Source organism: Streptopelia decaocto, assembly GCF_964273445.1.
Source record: "Streptopelia decaocto genome assembly, chromosome: 1".
Taxonomy (NCBI): domain Eukaryota; kingdom Metazoa; phylum Chordata; class Aves; order Columbiformes; family Columbidae; genus Streptopelia; species Streptopelia decaocto.
The window spans coordinates 92,970,927-92,994,688 of NC_138663.1; the positions used below are offsets into that span (position 1 = coordinate 92,970,927).

The window sequence follows — 23,762 nt, forward strand, 5'->3', positions numbered from 1 at the left end:
AATTATTATCCAAGCTTACATAGTTTCAGTTCAGAAACAAAACATGTTTAGGAGTAATTGTGATACAACATTTGATTTTGTTGTTGTTGTTGTTGTTAGAATGAAGACATACATCTTTTAAAAAGGGAGATTGAACAAGGAGAAAGAGACCTAGAGAAAGCGAAGACCTTTCATGCTAAATGTCTGATGATGGATTATTATAATGGGGAAAACAATCCAGTAAATAAGTATGTCCTCATACTGCTATCATGTTAATAAGAGATTCGAGATATCTGTTACGTTTCTCCTTTTTCATTGTCTTGCATTTTTAACCTCTGACATTCTTCTCTTTTAAAAAGAAAGGTGTGTGGGTTTTTGTGTGTTTTTTTGTTGTTTTGTTTTATTTTTTAAACATTTACAGTAATGGAAAAGAGAAATCTGGAAAAACACGTTAAGCTGTGGTGCCTGAAACGATCTCAAATATCTCAATAGTCTCAAATTATTAGGAATAATTAAAGCAAAGTTGTGAAAATATTTTTTGTCTCCAGAACATGCAAAGTTGCCCCTTCTGACCTAGAGAATTCATTATTGTCCTATAGGTAGACCTTGCTTGGTACTTCATTACTTAATTGCCACTCATTGGGATATGCTGATTGAGACATAAATTATATACAAATGTATTTGTTTAAAAGATGGCAAACACCATGAATGAAATTCAGCTTCCTTCTTTTTGCATTTTTGATTTTACAGTGTGTGCCTGTATGTCGTCATTAAAAATAGTTTCATGTTCAGCATCCATTAAAAATCTCGTGGTGCCAAGAATGACTGTTCAAAAAGAGGTTCTTCCACAGCACGCTGAAGGCAGACTCATGAGCCACTGTTGAAAAGTTTTCTGCGTGCCTGATTATACCGAGTTTCTGTTCAGGGAGCAAACACAGACCTAGCTTCAAACGTGAAGTAGTAATCTCTACAGGAGCACAGCCTTAATAAAAAATAGCTTGCCTGGTGCTTTATTTATTTGTGTGGTAATAGTACAAAAGCAAAAAGGTACATTAAAAAAATCAGGTTTTAAAGACAGAAATCTATTAAAAACAGTAAGTTAAAACAAAAGTATTAAGAAAACCCATTAAATTAAAAGTGGAGAGTCCTGTGGGATGTTTTTATATATGTGGAAGGGCAGATAGGATGTCCAGTATAAAAATGTAGTTAAGTGTTTATTTTAGAATTTGCATATTTTATTTTTTATTAGTGCTGGAACATAGGCATATATGTGCATATGTATATACATAGATTTGCATATATGTGCATATGTATATACATAGATTTGCATATGTGTGTGTGTCATTTTCATTGCTGGTGGTAGGTTTACTCCTTCCCCCAGGATGCAAAGTGGCTATTATAGAACATTCTGACCTTATTAAAAACATTTGAGGGTGTTGCCTTGAAAGTAATGAACATTTTTTAAATAGACTAAGAAATTATTTTTAAATAGTTTTAAAAACTGAGCATTTTTTGACCTCCTTTAAACTCCCCTTTGAAATGCAGACTAGGATAACAGAGAAGCATTGTCGGAAGCATTTGACATGAGCATTTAAATTACCAGAAGACTTTAGCTTAGCATTTTTTTAAAACCAGTGATATATGTTTGAGATAATTTCTTACTTGTTTCTTCTTTTTGTCACTTAGAAGCAGTAATCACAAGCAGACACATGTGGTGTCTTCTGGAACCAATGATGCTGAAGAGCTGAGCGCTACTCTTAGCAGCAGGCTGTGCTGTGCTTCAGAAGAGCCAACGCTGACACCACATCAGCAGACCTGGCAAACCACTGATGACAGTCCAACCCGAAGGAAAAAAGCATTATACGCAGGTAAGGCTAAAATCAAGTTGTTAGCAGAATTTATTCACTAGCTTGAAAAGATTGTGTTGAAAATAGCAAAAAGCATCCCTCGCTGTAGGAAGAAATGAAGCCTTCGATGATTTAAATAACCATCTTTCTGAAATTCTGTCTAACTTTTCTTCATTTTTACTTTTCAGCCATCTTACTCGTTTGGCCCAAAGAGACAAATGTCTGCTCATTTATGCTTTATCACATGCCTGTGGTAAAAGAGAAATTATTTTGACAGAATGTTTTAAATAAATAAATAAATAGATAGATATTAATTTTTTATTTCTTTTACTCCAAATAAGTACATCATTGGCAAGAATGAAGAGCTGATCTATATTTCACTAGTTACAGCATTACTTACACTAATAGTTCTCCTTACTACACCTGTAACGCTATTTTTCTCTTTGAAGTATCATTTGCATGCAGTCTGAAATCGAGTTTACCCAGCTGATGTAAAAGAAGTCTTCTTCCTTGGGAAAGTGCAAAGTACAAATTAGTGCTGAAGTAATTTTGTGTTTGATGTCGTGTGTGGGCAGTCCCTTAAAAATTGGGACTAGACACCAAAGAGGAACTAAAAAATCCCAGGCATGTATTTGAGCAGTAAGTTAACTCTTCCTTCTTTGTCCTTTCAACACCTGCAGAGCAAACAAAGACGAGTCTGCTGCGAATCCTGAGCCACAGTGTGAAATCTAGGGAAGAGAGCTCAGAGGAAGGAATATCTCCTGAAAAAATGACCTTTCCTGTCAAAAAGAGCGTGAAGTGTACAACTGTTTTCAAAGGCAAGTTGAAAGAAGAGGAAGCTCTGGGCAGACAATAACACTTCTCCTCCTGCGTTTGTAACTAATGGTGTCTCACTTGAGGCAATACTGTGCAGACCCATGGTACAAAAGGCTGGAATGCAGCAGAGATGCAGGGAGCTCGTCATGCAGCAGGGGATTGTAACAAGGTCCTCACAGCTGCAGCCAGAATCTTGCCAGCACCCAAACTATTGAATTTACAACAGCTTAGTTATGTCCACGGTGTGCAGCAGCTGTGATGCTGCTACACCTTAGACCACTGAAAGGGTATCACAGTTGCTTCTTATCAACAGAATAGATCTTGAGAATCTTGTTATGCAGTAATAGATTGGTCCTGTGATACAGTAATTTGTAGTTATATTCAATGTTGAGGTTAAAGCTGTAAGTGGTGGTTTTAATTCTCTGGTAACAACGTAAAATGAACTTGCACTTTATCAATATGTTTAGACTTGTAAAAAACATGTTCTCTGAGGCAGATGCGTATGTAGAGACAAAAATATTTATAATGAGACTTAGATACACATCCAAATAGTTTTCATTTCCCTCAGTAATTCATGCAACTCTGAACTTTATGATAGGTTCTCTAAGTTGTTCTAAAACCTCACCTATGATACTTGAAGATGTTTGACGTTTTTACATTTCAGCATCTTATTTTTAGTTCTTTATATGCCTTTTATACAGATATTTATAGCAGTATACCTTAAATTAACCACTCCTGGCCATCTCATTTGTGATATTACACATCTTGAATTGGGGTATAAACTGGTTAATCTTTTTTTTTGAGTTATAAGAAATAAAAACATACAAAGATTTGTTTGTTTGTTTGATTGTGGTTTTGTTTGGTTGGTTGGTTTTTAATTAAATTATTTCCCACCTATCTTATAAATTTCCTCATTGATTCATTAGGGCTCATGAGGCATATAGTAACACTATTACTATTGATCAAGTACCAAGAAAGATGGAAACATAATTCTCATTGATTAGTTTACCAGCTGAAATAGACATTATTGTGTAGTCTTTGTGACACTGCTAGCGGGCTCAAATAAAAACTATCATGCTATTATATACTAGCTTATTTATGTATACTTTTGTGTGCACAAAAACTGTGAGATAATGAAATGCAAATGTTTTATCTTAGATCTGAAAGTGCAGAAGGCTGTGAAAAGGATATCTAAAAGGTATGTGTGTGCATATATAGATACATCACAAAAATTATAGTTCATCTTTTTCTTCAGTCATTTCAAACTTCTCAAATGTGTTTCTACCTTGTGCTACACCTTACAGTTTCTTTTTTCCAGTTCGCTAGACCTCTCTTCGGCTGTTTGGTTAAAGACCCATGGCTTGGTTGCTAGGCGACTCACCATCATGGATGCCTTAGCGCCTACAGCTGTCCCTCATGGTACCAAATACATCCCAGTTCTGGACAAGCATGTAGTTTCTAAAGTATTTGACGAGGTAAAACTCTTACACTCTTTCAGTGAAACATAAAACTTGGCACTGTTTTAAAAAAGATTTTTTAATTCATTCCTATAAAAGTCATAATTGCATTATCTAATGTTCATTGTAGGTGGTTGATGTGCACTAAATGTATAATGCGTATCTGAATGTTAATTCATGCATCAGTAGAAGCTAAAACTGATAGTTAATAGTATCTTTTGCAGACTTTACTCTAACTTTTAGAGCTATATATCTTTCTTTCGCAGTTACCAGTTGATGGCAGTGTGCAGCCATCAGGTGTTCACCAATTGCTTGAGTACCACAGCCTCTACTGATACATACTAATTCACTGGAGTATGTATTTTAGGTCCATAAAATCATTAGGAAAACTGTGCAGGTGCAGAGTTTGTGGATTTGTGCATTCTCAAGGTTTACATGTGTCTGCTAAGATCTTTTGAAAAGTATTAAAAAAATTTACTTCTGATAGGTTGAGGCAATTGTGAGATCATACAAAATTGACAATGAATTGTGTATTATGAGGTTCTAATTGCCATTCCACTTAAAGGAAATCAGTTTTGTGGCAAGTTGCTCTAATTCTTCTTGTGTGTTGCATCCTGTGAAAGTCCTATGAATATGTTGGCAGCTTGTTTTAACTAATGAAAACTGTTTCTTTAAACAATACTCAGAAAAAGCTGAACAGTTTCTGTTTAAATAATAAGGCATGAGCAAGGGTTTTGGAATATGATGTGATATAGAGCTAAGTAAAATGTTTAGAATGAATGTACACATTTGTACATTTTAAAGTTTTCATGTTTGTTTTTTAAATTTAGGAATGGAAATTTTTGTTATAGCACTCAGATCGTGGAAGCAACACCCGGATTGTGGAAGCAAAACCAGATCCTCTGTTTTAGTAAAACTAAGTCAAACCCAAGATCTTTAAGGATTTTTTTGACGTGATAAATTTTTTTGTATGCAATCAAAAGATGGCTCTTTGTATCAAAAACATTAAAAATGTACATTTTAGCTTTTCAGATATTCAATGATTACGAAACATCTACTCTAAGTGAAAAGTCAAACAAAAACCATTGTGACTTTCACATAACTCTTTCTGAGCTTATGGTGGTCTAGTTCAGGACTGAATTAAGTTCAGTGTTCTTAGAATGAACAGCTTCTGTACAGAATCTAAACAGTGATCCATGGGCTTTTTTTAGATTCAGGGTTATAAACACAAAATAATATATAATTTTTACCACTTTTTCGTATCTACTGATGCCCATTAGTTGTATAGAGGCACTGAATTTCTCAGGCTATGAAGAATTAATGTTCTGTGTGTAGAGGCATGGATTTTTCTGGATCTGAAACAGTATAGAAAGGAAAATAAGGTTGGGGGTTGCACATGTGGTGGACTCAGTAGAATTTATGAGCTATGGAACCCACTCTCCCTCAAGCGTCATGACAGCATGTCAAGGAAAAGCAGAAAATAGGTTCTGAGACTAGACATAGAGCTCAAATAGGAGACATAACAAATTGATTTAGAATCTTGATTATTCCAGTACTTCAGAAGACTTCACTGAAGATAATAACTGTACAGATATTTTTGCATTCTTCTTCCTGAGATCTTAGTTTTCTTGGTGTGGAATGCAGACATCCTTGTTTGCTTTTCTGGAGATAGTATAATTTTTATTTTCAGTGTTTGCTAGCAGTGATGACGGAATAACTATGAACAGTTTTCTCACCTTGGAGATGCAGCAAGCAAAATGTTTCCATGACAACTGTTCATTAACAAGAGGCCGACCTGTTGTTTTCAGTTCTGTGTGACCTAGCAGTTTCACTGGGGCTATTTCAAAGAGGTTAATTCATTAAACTACCCATCACATTCATATTCAGAAAAAAAAATGACATGGGTGCTCATCTAAATTACACTATGGTTGTTCTGGAGCAACCCCTACAGAACCACCTGAGTATCTGTTGCAGATTGTGGCATCTAAATTATAGTTTTGCAACTTTTGGAGTTTTGACTCAATGCTTTGCTCAAAAGAATCAAGTTCAGATTCAGCCAACAAAAACATCTTGTTTGGTCTAAAAGGAGAAAAATTTTTCTAGGGTTATTGTGCTTTGGTTTTGCCTTTAAAATTTTGAAATTTTTGTTTTGAAATAAAAGCCATTTTGAAACAAGGGAATTCTTTTGATATGAATTTTTAAGTATTTATTTTAGAAAATGACAAAACATTTTGGCACTACAAAAGCTTCCCCGTGATTTCTCTCAGCTCTATCTGTCAAATTTCACTTGTCTTCATGAGCAGTTTTCATTGCTCTCAAAGTATGCATAATATTTCAAGTTTGCTATTTGCTAAGGACATATTCCCTTCTGGTTTTATTATTCAATACTGTAATAATATGTTTCTGTTTGCCCCTCATATTCTATTCAAAGTGTTTTACAGACTGTATTGAATATTAATTTTGCAAATGATGCTGGTTGTACTTGGAATTACTCTGGGAATTTGTAGGTACTAGAGGAGAGGGCTTCTACGTGCTGGACTTCTATAAACTTGATTTGAGTAACATCGTGGATGACAACCATGGCAGTGTGGAACTGGAAGACAGGTCTTCTCAGTTCCTTGCCTTGCAGCTTTCAAACTCTGCCTGGAGATGACAGGCAGCCAGATGTCATGGCTCACAGTTCTGGGCAGAGATTTCCCTCATCTGTCTCTGGCAAGATACTTCGCTGACATATTCCCATTAACTTGAGCTTCTAAGTGATCTTAAGTTTAATTTAATACGAGGAGCTTTGATGTGGTCTGGCACTGATGTGACACAGATTTATTAATCAGAGAGATGTCCTCAGAAAGAGAGGGGAATATGAAGTCCCACCACGCTCCTGAAAAAATGGTCATACAGCAGTAATTTGGAATGCAGCCAGGCTGTGATGATTCAAACACAAATAAAATATCGCTGAAAAATGTTCTCAATTAAAGAATTCTTTTTATGGTTTTGTTTTCTGATTGCTTGCCTTATTTCCCCAACAGGGGTTTTAGTTATATCTAAATTGAATCTCATCCATCTTTATGTCATCTATATCCTGATCTCAGGCAGGCACTTAAAGTAGCTTCCCACTCAACCATATGTGTTGAAGATGGTTTGGGGGAGAATAACGTTCTCTGTCTTCTCAATTTCTTTCTTGGATTTTTTCTGTTTATAATCATCATTAGGACATTGATATAAAATACCTTTTCTTATATGAGCTGCTAATTTAAGAGGTTTAAGGATGGTGGGACTTTGGACTGAGAGCTAGGAAGGCATCTTTCCTCCTCTCATCATCCCTTTTCTACCCTTTTCTCTGCCTTTTGGTGGTCTACTTGTAACTGTTTGAATTTCTATTTTATAGTGAAGTTGACTGATGTAAATGCTGTATTGTGAGATTTGAAAGGTATTGAAGTTCCTGATTCTGACTAACCTAGTTAGGTTCCTATGCATTATTGTGGTTAATTAAGACTAGATTCAGTGAGCAATATCCAGCCTGTTCACTCTTTGGTGATCAGTGTGATGTTGAAAAGTGTCTCTCTCCATCTTTGGCACTCTAATTCCTTTGGAAATATGGTCCTCCAGAATAAGAGTATTAAATACACTTAAATAAGTAACTATAACACCTGTATGACACAATCGGATCCTGATAAGTGCAAGAGAGTGTTATTTTAAAGCGATGCAATCTGGAATATTGTCATGATCTAGACATGCTTGTCTGCCTTCTGACCAACCCTTCCCATATTAGAGTGACTTTTTTGACAGTACTGATTTAGTTAGAATTAACTATTAGCTAGGAATCTTCATATGCAACTTCTGCATCAAGTGATTGCATCATTTCAGAAGATTTTATTAGCAGGCTGGAAACTATGTCTTAATTCCGACATTTCTTTAGGGTGCTCAGATCTTTCTTTCTGCAGTTTTCAAGTGTTCCTTCAGTCCATTCTGATGCTTGTACATGGACTCATGAGCATTCAGTTATTCTGGTGGAGAAAAAGTTGAATGATAAACTAAGTCTTTGTCTTTTATTGTATAATAGATGTTACCATTGGTGCATGTTAGCAACAAGAAGCAAATCACACTGATTAATCCCCAGGCAGTGAATCTTGATGCCTATAAAGAGAAGCTGGAACAAGCAATTAAATCCTATGAAAGGCAAGTCTATTTATCAGAAATGTATCATGTTTGCCATCTAATTTTAGATTTTTCTTATGTAGTGGATATTTGCTCACACATGCTTTGCCTAATGCTGGAAATTCTGCACATTGACACACTTCAATCCACCGTCAACCAGTAGGAGAAATGTTTATTTTTTTCAAAAAAAATGCAGAGTGAAGAAGCAGATAACAGGCAATGAGATAATAAAGAACATGTTGCTCAGGTTTTGTTTGTTCAATAATTAAAAAAAAACAACTTTTACTTTCTGGGAATAAACCTGAAAGCAATCGTCCCTAGAGAGGAATTCCCCCTCAACATACAGTAGTAGCTAGACTTTTAAATTACAATTAAACTCCTAAATCCATAGACTGGCATTTAAATTAGTGGCTTGCTTTTCACTGCCAGGTTCCTAGCACCTAACTATGGATGAAAGAGTATAACTGAGGCACCTATAAGATAGTGACAATTTTAATTGATTTTTTCCTTTTTTGAGAAAGAGATGCCTTATACCTATTAATTAAATGTCTGTAGAAGCACATCAGGAGCAAATAGAACAAGGACGTTATATGTCTAAGCTATTTGTTTCCTTGATCTAACTTGGTGCATTTTTTATGTAATACAATTATTTGACTGCTAATGTCAGTCAGCAACTTTATGAGAGCTTTGACTAGAATGGTTTTAATAAATGAGATACCTTTTCAGGCTGTATTCTAATAACATTTACAGATGTAATTACTTTATATGATGAAAAAACCCTTGATGACAATGTTTAGTCTTTGTTTTTTGACAAATTCCACTGAGCCCTTTAAGGCTGTTTGTTTGTTTGTTTCTTTGTTTGTTTTCTCTGTAGCTCTATGATCACACCAGTTGTTTTTAAAGCATGTAATAGCTGTCTTTTTCATTCCCATTTCCTATTTCTAAAAGTTTACATCTTTTGTGGTAAAAATCAAGAATTATGGGTTGCAAATGTTGCTTGCTAAGTCTAATATTTAATGGAATTCAGTGAAGAAAAATCTGTTGTTTTGCATGTTCTGTCACTGAGACAATAATATTATTATCAGGCTGATAAGGAACTCATAGTAATCTGGACTTCTCACTCATTTTGGCAGAAGGTTTGAGTGGTATATTTTTGATGGTGACTTCCCAAAAAACATTCAAGTTTTTCATTGCTGTGCCATACCATTGAATATTTTACATGTATTGACTTAAATTTTGAGGGAAATCAAAGTGTTTTCTGTTTAAATTCTGCTGATCTTCTGCTGACAGCATTTTCACAGTTTCCCTAAAACTTTGATGACTGGAAGTATGGCTTACTTATGTTTATCCGTAGAGGTCAATGAATCAGTGTATTTACAATAGTAGGATTGAGTTCCCTACTTTTGTGAAAAAGATGTATAGAAGAGAGATCTGCCTGGAGATCCTTATAATTGACAATATAAAAGAAAATTTCTCATTGCTTTTCCTTTACATGTGAAACAGCAACTCAGTCAAATTTATTTTGCTGTAAATGCCACAGTACTTCTACAGTAACTGAATTTGCAAAAGTTGCAGTTTCGCTTCACAAATAGTGATTGGTCACAAATTTATTCTGACTTCTTTAGATGGACAATTTGTGAGGGCATGCAGGTTTCAAGCACAGAAACAAGCATGACGGTATCTTCCCCATACATAGACTGACCTTAGCATTAGATGAAGAGGGTGCAAAGTGGTGAGGGCAGAAATTTGGTACTCTGACAAAGAGAATATTCAGTGTTGAAGGAGAAAAATGCTGGAAGACTCAAAATGTCTATAGCCAGAGGCTTTTACAAATGAGTTAGTTATGAGTGTGCACATTTAGAAGTATGAAATAGGCAGTGGAGCATGCTGAGACTGCAGATTGTGAATGAACTAAGTAATTTGCATTCCAAAAATGCTTGGGTTTGGTTTCTAGTAGATAAAATGAATCAATAAGAAATTAATATTAAAAATCTGATGTTGATGAGCTTTTTTTTTTTTTGCACATGCATCAGTAAATCTAGCCAGTCTAATGGTTAACATCTGAATTTTTCCTAACAATGAATTTGTTCTTGTATTTCCAAAGGAAGTTTGAAAGTTTTTGTGTAATTATGGCAATTAGGATCATCAGTAGAGTTTTATTTCTGTAGTAAGAAATTAAGTAATTGAGTGATGGCTTAATTGTTCGAGAAGTTAATAAACAGAAGAAAACTGCAAGCTAGATGACCTAGTAAGAATTTATAATCTATGTCTTAAAAACAAAAGCAGAAAGTTTAGTGGTACTTTTAAAAGATCTCAGAACTGCATTGCTTTGGGATAAGCACTTCTGTTTTCCTGTTGGTAGTTTTTCTTCATAGCCAGAGTTTAATGAAGTAGAAACCTAAATTGCAAAACTGAAGGGTTACCTTAGCAGGTATCCTTCAGGATACAGTTTTCTACAACTGTTTAATTGGAAGAACTGTGCTTAGCTTAACTGGCATTTAATCAGTTTTGTTGTTTGATTTGACTTTGCTGGTGCTGAAGAGAACCATCCGTAGAAATGCCTGGCAGGAAGCAGCAATGGTTGCCATTAATTCTTCTATGACCCTGAAACAGTCAGGTTGCTACTTGATGGAGGATGCTGTTTTCCTATTTTCTCTTGCAGTTGATAATTTCATAGATGAATGATGAGGATACAATTTGATGACACAGTGCTCTTGGAATACAAATCAGTGCAGATATGTTAAGAAAGTGTGTTTATTTGCTGGTTATGAGATGGGCAAATGCACAAGGAACTGCATTCCCTCAAAAACTGCTTTGCTTTCTTGAATAGGCGCCTAAACCTGGTCATTTGGAGAGCCCTATCTCAGCAGGAAAGAGACAAGTAAGCTATCACCTTTTGGTTTTCTAACTTACCTCTGAAAGGCTGGTCATAAATACTTGATACTTTTTAATCAATATTTCTGTAATCAACTGATTTTAAGTATTTCATAACTATACCTTACTTTCAAAAATGTATATGTGATATGGAGCAATATTAAATTCTGGACTTCCTCTTGCAGTGCTGTTTATCTTTAAAGGAAAGGACTTGTGTTCCATTTGAATGGTTCTGCTCTATTCTTAATTGGTGTTAAATGGCAGGGCCTTGGAAGGGCAGCATGTCATTCATTGCCTGTGGCATTAAGGTAAATCTTCTCTCCTCTGGTAAAGAGCACTTCAGTGGCTGGTTTGTAAAGGTATAATAAGCACCTTTACAGCATGTACTGTGACTGTAAGTCACACTGGAAGTTTGTACTACTGGAAATATTTCTGTATGTTGGTTTAGAAAGCTGGCAACTGTATAAACAAGGCTGACATCAGTGAAGTTAGCATCTGTTTATTTCAGAGGATAAAGTGAAGATCAATTAGTGAAAACTGACTTGCTGTGAAATATTCTAGGCAGGAAAGTGGGAATGAAAAGTAGAATGCTTTCAAGAAGACTTAATCTAATGAGCAAAAAATACACAGTTCTATCATCAAAAAGGAGAAACAAAACCCCATTCTGTTGCAGAGGAAGTGAAGGCTGTTAAACAAAAGAACAGTATTAATTAAAAACAGGAAATAGATATCTGTTGGTAGACAATGAGTTGTGGAGTATAGAAAGTTGACTAGGCGGTATGCAAAATATTTTATTGTTGGTATTATATGGCCAATTATTTAATGAAGGAAAAAAATGTCCTAGTAATTGTACAGTCTATTGCTAGAGTAGGATATTAAAATTTTTATTATTGGTGCAATATTTCTTTTCTAAATTTACAATTCAAATTATCACATTCATGTATTACAAAAGGATGAAAACACAGTTTCAAAATCGTTAATAATCTGAAGGGAGAGGGTAACGAAGTCTACTAACTTGGTCACAGGAATCCTGCAAGAATTGGCTGAGTTGCTCTCTGGTTCACTAGTGTGTATTAAAAGGCTATCATCTCAGATACTAGGGAAATTCAGATTTACTAGAGAAGTGGTAATATTGTGCTTGTGGTTAAAATGGTTGAGAGATCCAACTTAGGAGATAAGTTAACTTGATATTGAGTATAGATGAATAATTGACTCAGAGAACAAAATCTAGCTAAATAACTATACCAGCCAGTATAATTTCAGTACAAAGTGGTTCCTAGAGGAGAAGGAAGATGAGCAGTGACAAAGAGTAGGGCGATGTGGTAGGCATCACCATGATTGTATGTGTTAATAAGACAGGCACTCTCCAGGTACAGGTTTCCTGTTTTTTAAGTGCTGGCGAAGCTGTAGAGCAAGTAGAGATGTAAAGAATTCTACCTCTTCTGGATTTTGGGGTTTTTAGTTTGGTTTTATTGACAAGATGACTGTATCTGATTCACCTTTCTGTGTATAGGTACCTTCAGTGTGTAGGATCAAAATGGCTTTTTAGTCCAGAGCACACTGACATAACCTGAACCATGGATGGAAACAAACTTCTGATCGTTGAGTGAAAACTGAGCAGTGCAGGAATGTCAGAGGAAAAAACAGCAGGAGATTCTCTCTTTTTTTTATGTGATCAGTCAAAACTGATGTGGCAAATCAGGACTTAATAGGCATCTAGATGCCTTACCACTTCACCCTAGCTGCAGCCCCACAGGGCCAGGGATTTCCATAATTTCTCAGTCATATCTGCAAGTCATATATTCTAGAACATCTCAAATGGCACCAGACATCTATGCCAAGCCACTTGAATTGCTCTGTAGGTGTTTTTCTACAAGATGTCATTAAGCCAGCTGTGATTGTTTGACTAAACACAATGGTAGTTGGATGAAACACAAGAACTTATCACAGTATCACAGTATGTTTGGGACTGGAAGGGACCTCAAAAGATCATCTAGTCCAATCCCCCTGCTGGAGCAGGAACACCTAGGTGAGGTCACACAGGATGGTATACAAAAGATAAATTGGATTAATCAGATATTTTATTTTGCCTTTGAGCTTTGTGATTTTATTTGTAAAGTAATACCAAAATTAAAATTTTTCCTACTTGTGATTTTTCTTTTTTTTTTTTCCTTAAGATTTAAGGAGGATGGGCCAGTCCAATATATGCAGCATAAAGAAGCTTTGCTGGAGGCTTTAGAGAATTTGGGATGGCCAATTTCCTATGAAGATGTAATATTGTTAGAAGACGAGATACTGGCAGCATTAACATATATACAACAAGCCTCTGATCTTCAGGAAGCTGTCAAAAAGCAAACTGAGAAAAGCTCGGAATCACATGTAAGCAACAATAAAAAGGTAATAAATATTTGAGATATTCCTCTTCAGTATTTGCTTCTGGAATAATTTTGTTCTGTGGTAATAGCTGATAAATTAGGTGTCTAGTATGAGCATGAATTTATTATAAAAATGGATAGGGGAAAGAAGGTAGTTAAAGAGAGAGCAAGCTTTCAATGACTTCTTGGACGTGCTGGGGAAGCTGAAGTTCTGGAGCTGAGAGAGCCACAGAAATTGAGCCTCTTAGAAACAAATCTGGGCAAAGTATCTTTACCTCCTCTGCAATGACAGCAGAGATACATATGAAAAAAAGAGAAAAAAGAGATATATAAGCAACAATTATAAGATAAGATTTGTGTTTGGGTTAATATTGATAACCAGGACTAGAAGGTCTTGTAATGTTGGAGTAATTAACTGTAATCTCCCGTGGTGTCTTTCTTCTAAGAGAAAAGATTAAGAGAAGGGGTGGTATTCAGCTCCGTATTTGAACACTGAAATTTATCTGTCCATAAATGGCAGGCATATGAGAACTGGTGGCTAATCTCACAGTACTGTGAGCAGAGCCCTAGATGACAGTCAGTGATGTCTGGAAAGTTGTTTAGATCATTCTAAAGGCTTCACGTGGTATTGATGAGCTAGAGTGCTCTCTCCAGTCCATTAATATATTAGTGGAAAGTAGTCTAGCTACTCAAACTGTGATTGAAGTTTGAGATTTTTGGTTGAGAGAGATATATATGTCCCTAAGATGAACCTCATATTTTACCTGAAATGCTGTCAAAGATTTAATGAAATGCCTATGGAAATACATGAGGCAAGAAGTATGAAAATAAGACTAGAAAGTTATTTTAGGCTGTTCTACTGGAAGAGAGAATACACTTTTTCATTTTAGCTTTTCTTGTGGTGTGTATGTTCAGAAAACATGTCTTAGGTTACAATGTTTTATTCTCCTATTATCATTTTTATAATTTCAGAACATTCTTGAAAATGAATTTATTCTACCTTAATAGGGTTATCTTCAAGTTATGAATATGAATTCTCAGGGAAATGAAGAACACACTCACAAGTTTTAAAAAGCAATTTAACCTTGAAAATGAAATGAAAATATTTCTGCATACACTGTTTAAAATTTGAAGTACTTACCTCTGAAAAAAAAACACAAACCCAAGATTTATTTGGTTTCAAGTTGATTCACCTAATACGTTCATCAAAGAATACTTCACTGGGAATTTTGCTGCCTCTGCAGAACTGCTGTCTAGGTGCAGTTATACATAATAGTATGAAAATAAACTCTCTAGAAAATTAATAAGAAAGAAAATATCTCAGATTTTTAAGTTTGAATAGAAGATAATTAAAAACAAATAGAGAATTCATCATAAAGCTCATATATTAATATATTCCTTCTCTTTTTTTCATTGTTTTATATCACCAAGTCAGAGAAGCAACTCTGACTGAACTTGAAGGTGTGCTTGGCCTAGTTGCAGTGAATGCTGAGGAAAGTCCTGTGCTTTGTATCATGTAGGAAACATAACAAAACGATCATAATAGTTCTATTTTTGCCCTGACATGTGCATGTATACATATACAAACACCAGTTTGGAGAGCTGAGCTAAGTGAAACTCAAATAAGAAGAGTACAAGCCTACTCTGTGAGTTCTCAGCAACGAATGGAAATGTGCAATTGGAATTTACAATTGTAAATTATGCCAAGTATCCATATACTCTACCTAGCAGGTCATGCCTAGAAATCACACAGAATCACAGAATCGACTGGGTTGGAAAAGACCTCAGAGATCATTGAGTCCAACCCTTGGTCCAACTCTAGTCCGTTTACTAGATCATGGCACTAAGTGCCATGTCCAATCTCAGTTTGTGTCAGTATTCTTTAAAAAGGCAGTATTTTAGACATTCTTTAACTGAGATATACCTCTTTTTTCATCAAGATCAACAATAGTTTTCATGATGAGCAATATGATTTTCATACCACGACATAAGATATTAAAAATATTTGTGTTGAATAGAATACAATATGATAACACAGGCCATGTATGAAAATCATTATTATGGGCAGGATCACATTCATTTTTCTGTAATCTTGGAGAACATGCTCCACTAATAATGTACATTTGAAAACATTTTAATGTCTTCAAAAAACATATGATCTTGATTCATTTTGCATTAGACTGAAAATAATACATTGCTCATACAGCTATTTTGATTATTGATTTACCGCCATATAATGTCCCAATATGAGAGCAGCAGAAACTTGTTCATGTTTCATTTGTTGACTGCAATTTTACTGTTGCCTTGAAACAACCAATGTGTGCTCTCAGACTTGATGTGATTAACATTGTGCAATCACTTATCCTGAGTCACCCTGCTTTAGGAGCCTAATCAGAGCACCATCCTTGGTAATTGCTAATCTGCAACTGAAAGGCTTTAAGAGTGAGAGGCAGAAATGCAGATGTAATTAGAGTTCTGTTTATGTGGCGGAAAGAATAGTGAAAAACTCAGAAAAAATCTGAGTAGCTTTTTAGAAATGCTGCCAGAGGTTTTTCCAATTGTGATTTCTGTCTACAAAATGGGTATAAAAAAATAAACTGCTAGTTGAAATACATTACAGCAAGGAAATAGCTGATATAGCACTGAATGAAAATTGTCATTGTGAGATGGTAGAAAAATTACAGTTATCCTGGAGGTCTACTCAACAAAGCAGATTTCTAAATTTCCTGCTAATTTTTTTACTAAACTCAAAATAACACCCCTTAGTTTTTAGCTTTTAAGGGCTCCTAATTATCTTCACAACTTCTTAAAAGAATTAGTAATCCTTTTTGGATGCCCTTGCTATGGGAGCTTTCTGTTTAAGCCTACAACTGAATTAATAGTCTGGTTATCCTCCCTCTGTGCTCTGACCTCTGGGAGCTGTGTTGAGGCTGCTGTGTTTGCACATACCTGTGAAAGGTGGGGTACACCAGAGCCTTTTTGGAGGAGGATGAAGTAGAAATCCATCTGCACAGGGCCGTAAGATGTCTGAAGATCTCTAGTGATGCAAGAAGTAAGTGCTTTGGGAAATGGGCAAACGCATTTAGTTACTATCAGGCAAAATATAAACCACTGAACACTGATGATGGCAGGGCTAATTATAGCTGGTACTTTGCTCAGTTCACTCAGATCTTTTTGCTGTACAGACTAAAGCACTGGTTGACAAAAATCTTCCTCTTCAGGCTGGCACTCAGCTTTCATCTAAAGATAGTAAAAGGTATCATTTACTTTATTTTTTTCCTAATAAGTAACTGCTTTGACTTAAAATACTCTGTTTTCTATTTTGGACTTGTCAGGCATAACAGTCAACCATCATTTCTTATTATGTATTTGTTTGTTTGTTTGTTTTCTCACTGAATTATAAAGCTGTTTACAACGTGATGTCACTTAGTAAAAGGACTTGTTCATGGTTTCCTACCCAATTCTTATTAGATCGGCTCAGGCCTACTAAGGTTGTAATGTTACTATTCTCCTACTATGACAGCTTCCAGTAAAGTTTGGTGCATTCTGTTAATGGCCATGACATCTTCATGTAAAGTATTTCTTTACCTAAGGGTCACAATCTGGCCTTTGAGAGTGATGGAGAAGATTTAATCTCATACTAAGTATTTCTGTTTCTGCATATGAATGGATTTCAGATTCTGCAGAGAAATGAAGCTGCATTGCTTGCTAAGGATTGACTCTCTTTAAGAATACCTTTTTAGAAGTCCTGTGTTTCCTTTAGGATGAGCTTGAATGTTCAGGGCTTACACTTGTTTGTGATACTGTTGAATGGTCACCATGTAATAAAAATAGCTTAAATTGTTAATAAGCATAATGTGTGTTGTAAAGCATGATTATGTGGGTGGAAAGGGACCTCTAGTGGCTCACTGAATCTGTTCTTTCTGAAAAATGTATTCATATATGCAATTGATTTAACTATTCCTAATGAAATATTTATAGTTGAGACTTGATTCTTTACAGGAATGGAAATTCTAAATCTCCCTTGGTAGTTTCATCTATTTCCTGGTGTCCTAATTCTTACACTCCTCATTCTTCCTCACTGTTCAAGGATCACTAATTGCTGTCTGGTGATACCTTTTTTGCATTCATATGTTTCCTAAACAGCTTGGCATCCCCATCTTTGTTCTTGGGTGTCTTTAGGGAGGCAAGGCAAAACAAGCATCCAAAATAGCACAACAACAATAAAAAGTTATAACTACCTGGAAATGTTTGGTCAAAATTTCCATTGTCGTCAGTGAAGTAACCAGTTGGAGAGTGTGTAGCTACAAAAAGATCAACTCTTTCATAAAACTGACCTGTGGTCTACACAGAATGGGCTTGTTGCCACTGATAGCCTGGGAAATGCAGTGGCTGCTCAGCTCTGGAGGTGTCAGGATTGTGAAAAGCCAGTTAGAGCAAAGACACATGGAGATCCGTGGATAGTCTTCCTATCAATTCTCACTTATAGTAGGAAAGTTCTCCTCACTACAAGAAAGACACTGAGGTGCTGGAGAGAGTTCAGAGAAGGGCAACAAAGCTGGTGAGGGGTCTGGAGCACAAGTCTGATGAGGAGCAGCTGAGGGAACTGGGGCTGTTCAGCCTGGAGAAAAGGAGGCTGAAGGAAGACCTTATTGCTGACTACAACTACCTGAAAGGAGGTTGTAGCATGGAGGGCGTTGGTCTCTCCTCCCAAGTAACAAGTGATAGGTTGAGAGGAAATGGCTTCAAGTTGCACCACGAGAGGTTTACGTTGGATTTTAGGAAAAACTTCTTCACAGAAGGGGCTGTCAGGCATTGCAACAGGCTGCCCAGGAAAGTGTTTGAGTCACCATCCCTGGAGGGGTTTAAAAGATGTGTAGATGAGGTTCTTAGGGACATGGTTCAGTGCCAGTGTTAGGTTAATGGTTGGACTCAGTGATCTTGGAGGTCTCTTCCAACCAAAATGATTCTGTGATTCTGTGAAAGTGCAAAACCTAATCTCTTTGAAAGACAATTTTAAAATGCAGCAGGTATTGGTAGGAGTAAGCAAAGTCTCCTTCACCTCATGTTGTTTAATGCACTGCCTTCAACAGAATCAGAGCTACACAAGGGGGAAAACCCTGATGATCAAAGAGGGCTCTTTTGTAATAAAAGTACTGAAGAACAATAGTCCAGAAATGGATGCTATGATAGTGTCTGAGTCAATCGCACTGAACATCTAAAGGCTGTCTGAGAGGAAGGAGAGTCAGATTTGAATTTAGAGCATATTTCTGAGCCACCTGACCTCTGCAGGGCTCAGCATCATCATTGTGGCTCCCTGTTCAGTCTTTAGTACTTGGATTAATGGGGAATGCTGGAACTTGCCCAAGTTATTGGTCAAGCATTACAAATTAGTTGATAATAAATATTCAGCAGCAGCTGTCCCTTTGGAGCCTGAGGAATTAAGTAAACAGTTTACCCAAGTACCTTTTTATGTCTGTGGATCTCTAAGTCTTTGCACTCAAATCAGCCTTTGTTAGGTTGTACTTCAAGCAGTCAGTTAAGCGCTGTGAAGAGCCTCTGGTTTAGACTGAGTTTGAACAACAGAGCTGTTGATATAATTTATATTCTATAGAGGTAAAGAATAAACTAGAAAAATCCCACATATCTCCCATTTAAAATATATATTTTTTTTCCTTTTTGTTTGTGTGTATTTTGCTTATTTTTAGGACTTTTTTTAAAGGGTTGTTTGTGGTTTTTGTGTGGGAGTTGGTTGGAAAAAACAGTTTGTGATAGTTATAGTGAAACTGAGAACAAATAATTTAGTCAAAATTGTTCCCATCTTTTCCATCATTATTGACTCTTAGGGAAAATTGAGTATAAAAATCAAATATATTTTTAGGAAGAAAATCTCATGAGACAAGGAAGCAGGTCATACACACCCTAGCAAGCAGGGGCTTTTAGGAGTCTGAGTTATGATTGTTTTTGAGAATAGCATGTAGATCTGTGGAAAAGTTTGAGATGTCAGATTGTGTGTTTTTATGACTCAAAGGAATTGTATAAGAGATGGATGCTTGCAAATTGTTTAGGGGACAGGTTAATAAATATGTATTTTAAAAATGTATGGGGAAAATGATTTATTTAACTTTGCTTATGGTTTATATTTAGAAACATTATTGTGAGCATTATGGAGAAAATAATTGACTTTTTCAAGAATTAATTTGCTGTTGCAGTAAATATAAAATATAGTGTTGTTCTTGAGGATTATTAAAATGTAATTATAAAAACACTGGGATTATGGACTTTTCAGTATTAGAAATAAAATGTTTTTATACTATCAGTTTTCTTAATTGTCTCAGGAAAGCAAAATGTAAAGTGTTCTTTCACATTCTGACATATCCATATAATACCCTGATCCTCTCAAAGCTTTCTGTAAGAGAGACACCCTGAATGGGAAGAAATTCTTTCTACTAGAAAAAATGGGATTCAGGAACTGAACTACTTCAAAGGCGAATAACACTAAGACTCCATAAAATGTTAATGTGAGAAAGAAAAGGCTTTAAGGTAAAAGGATCTGGTGACTGTAAAGTCATATACACAGAAGCTCGGAAAGCCCAACAGTATATTTTTATGTAGAGCCACGTGTGGTTTCTGAACACTTTGCCTGTTTTCACATACTGTGTTTCCCACAGCCCCCTGCTTCAGTTGCTGCGCAAGATCCATCGTGCCTTTTGCATTCGTAGAATCATAGACTCACAGAATCATTTTGGTTGGAAGAGACCCTTAAGATGACAGAGTTCAACCGTTAACCTAACACTGACACTAAACCATGTCCCTAAGAACCTCATCTATGTGTCTTTTAAACACCTCCATTGATGGTGACTCATCCACTTTCCTGGCAGCCTGTTCCTCATTCAGTCACCAGTCACAGTTACCGATTTCAACTAGAAGTTGAGTCGGTCCACAGCCAGCCAGTCCCACTCGTATTTCTAGTCTCACTACCTGGTGCATGGTCCCCCAGCTACAATTCACCAGCCAGCTACAGAGCTCTTGTGTGCCTGTGGGCCTTACAGGAGCTGTGAAGCTGCCCCGCAAAGAAGAGAATTAGTGTATGAAGAACTCAAACTAGCAGAGCGGAATGATGGATAGTGGCAGCTCTGGTAAATGTGGTATAATATTTTGCTAAGCTGGAATATTTTAAAGCTGCTCAAAATGTTAATTTTGAATTTATTGTTGGTAAGTAATTTTTTTTTTTCCAGACACTTCAGGAATTTTTAAAAAACTTTTTGATTCTATATTTGAATTTTTAATCAGTCATTCCATACAGTGAGGTATAATGAATGAAAACAAGATTATTGTGAAGACTCACCTATCTGGACAAAATGAATTTGTATAGCACCTTTACTTATTCTGCAAAATCAGTTCATTTTTTCTAACCTCATTTTTGTATATGAATTGTACAACTTTATAGAATTTTTTTCTAGCAAAATGGCAGCGAGAACCATAATTCATCAAGGTAAATTTTCTCCTGAACACTAGGTATTGTTATGACCATGTAAAAGAGGATATTATAGTGAAAGCTGTTAGATTATGTTGTCCATGAGTACTGCCTGTAACATCACTTTCTCTGTTTATAACTATTTTTAATGTTTAAAATAATTCCAGTTTAATGTGAACTATCTGTAGATGTCATAACATTACATTGCCTACATTTTTTATTAATTCCAAAGGCTAGATTGAGGCTGACTGGCTTAGCTGTTGTGGAAAGAATAATTCTATTGAATTACAGAGACTTGGAGAAGAGACTGTGAAGTCAAAATCTAAAAGAGGACACAAAGTATTTGTGACTCACAAAAGCCAAAAGGTCATTGCAAGATCAGATGTCACAGGATTTTATTATCCAGGTATATGTTTTTGTCCACATTTTAAATATTTTTTAGCATTTCTTAATACTGATAAAATGTTAGTTTTGGAAATGATTAGCTACTTCTGTCTTAATCAGATTTAATATTACCTATGCATATTATTGAAAAAGTAATAAATATCTTGTGTGTGCCCATATATACACTTATAAAAAGACATACATTTTGTCAAGTTAGAAAACAATGATACATTTATGTAAGAGGAGTGTGGAAGGAAATCCTTTTAAGTAACTGAGTATCCAAGAGTATGAACCTTTCTCTCTTTGATGTCTCCTTCGCGTGTTTCTGTTGAGCATTTGACAAAAGCCGAGCTTTTGTGCGTGTGCGTGTGCGTGCGTGCGTGTGTGTGCGTGTGTGTGTGTGTGTGTGTGTGTGTGTGTTCAAAGAATTCACTAAACGATTCTGCTTCTTTGTTGATTTTTGAGCCAGAATGATTAGTAGGTACAATTGTGTTCTGTTGTTTCATTAAAAAAAAAAGCGTTTGTGAATGTGTGTTTTTATTTTTGTGTTACCTTGACTTTTTTTTTTTTTTTTTTTCAATTTACATATTTTTAACTGTGGTAATAGTTTTATTTTGTCAGCAATCATCCACCTGATCAGCTTACAAATTTCAGATCTGGACTTGAAAATTGTTGTTCCTTGTTTTATTTTTACGGCATTATTAAGAATGGTTAGTACGACTGTAGTTTTTTAGGTACAGATTTCTCTATTGCCCTAGCATAGCTTACTCTAGCTAAATGAAAATGCAGAATGTATAATATAGACATGTTTGACCTCAGTGATGTGTGACAGCCTATAGGATTAAAAACAAAGAATCCACAAAGGGCATTAAAAAATCATTTGAATATTTTATTATGTTGTTTTTTAGGAACGGTGATAAAGAATATCAGTTCTACTTGCGCACTTGTTGACTTCAGCAATGGGGAAGCCTGGATTGTACCTGTAAAGTTCACTATACCTGTGGGAGGTGCTGTGCCATGCCCCCATCTGCAGGTGAGAAGTTGTATTTTTTAATGACAGCAAATATGCATTTTTAACTTTGTTCATTTGGTCACACATAGAATAATGGATAGCTTTAAAAAAACTCTTTTAAATACATCTATTTATTTTAAAGAAGAGTTCTTAGTGCTAGTAATATCATACTGTTTTCAACACGCTATTATTTATTTGTTTGAAGCTTGTTTTTGTCGTAATCCTATTCCTTTGTTTATTAGGATTCTATATTATCTTCTTTATGAAACATCATTATTTGCCCACCTAGAAGAAAGGTGAGCTATTTACCAGCAGACTGATTGTTTCCTAGCACATAGATTACGAATCAAGGAAAGCCTTTTATACACAACGTGATGTACAGCAGGTCATAACCATTTGTTTTTCACAGCATATATTAAACCCAGCAGATAACCTTATACTAAGGATAATAACACTAATTATTTAAAAACAAATTAGTCTATTTCTGTTTTTATTTAAAATTTATCAGCTGGCTATGTGTAATCACAGTTGTTTTTTTCAGGTGATTCTTATTTTACACACCAGGGAGGTGATGGATGCAGAATAGACACAGCTGCTTCAAATACAAGAAGCATTTTTATAACTGCTTTGTTGCACTTAAAACTAGGGACATGCCTTTTTTTTCTGTTTGAAATGAAAGCAAATCCTGATATGGTAGTTTCTGGTATTCTGTAAAGGGAACATCCAACTCTAGGGAACATCTGCGGAATTTGATAGAAAATTGTGACTTCTGCGTTCATTTTAAAAATCATTTTATATAAGTCAGGTACATCTGGACTTCTCTAAATTCCCAGTGTTGGTTTAAAAGCTTATTAAAAACATACATTCGCACAAAATCCAAGGGAACATAGTGTTGTATGAGTTTCCTTATTGAGTGTGACTTGCTAGTTGAGCCCTTATACATTTAATGGGGCTCTGTCCTTTGTTTTCACTAAGTGTTCTCTCCCTGATTCAGGGGAAATTGTGAGTGATTCTTACATGCAACAACCAAGTTCTTTTATTTTAAAGAAAAAATAATGCATAGGAACATGTTAGAGTGATGATTTATGTAAAAATATCTGAGTATTTACCTTTAATGTCTTATAAAACTGACAAGTTACACATTTCTTGCAAACCACTGCTTTCCTGATGTGTAGGTTGGAGACTATGTCTTTGCCAGAACTGGGACGCTAACAAGAAATGAATATTATGCACCTGCCATTGTCATAGCAACACCAAAGAGGGTGGCAACAGGTGACAGACTCTACACGGTTCTACTGTTCAACAACAGGAAAGTAAGTAAACCTAAAAGATGATACCAATTTGGCAATGGTATCACCATTGTTCTAACAAGGCAGATATAATTTC

At 35.6% G+C, this 23,762-nt stretch overlaps 1 protein-coding gene across 1 annotated transcript in view; it reads left to right on the forward strand.

Annotated features, from left to right (window-relative positions):
- VWA3B (von Willebrand factor A domain containing 3B) overlaps positions 1-23,762 on the forward strand; it is a 64,781-nt gene that overhangs the window by 35,459 nt on the left and 5,560 nt on the right. The window contains exons 16-26 of the mRNA XM_082066224.1: positions 100-227; positions 1,669-1,847; positions 2,507-2,644; positions 3,801-3,840; positions 3,961-4,117; positions 8,160-8,275; positions 11,085-11,135; positions 13,306-13,525; positions 21,272-21,386; positions 22,273-22,397; positions 23,552-23,689. Of these exons, the coding sequence (XP_081922350.1) occupies positions 100-227; positions 1,669-1,847; positions 2,507-2,644; positions 3,801-3,840; positions 3,961-4,117; positions 8,160-8,275; positions 11,085-11,135; positions 13,306-13,525; positions 21,272-21,386; positions 22,273-22,397; positions 23,552-23,689 (1,407 nt within the window). The remainder of the gene's footprint in view (positions 1-99; positions 228-1,668; positions 1,848-2,506; positions 2,645-3,800; positions 3,841-3,960; positions 4,118-8,159; positions 8,276-11,084; positions 11,136-13,305; positions 13,526-21,271; positions 21,387-22,272; positions 22,398-23,551; positions 23,690-23,762) is intronic.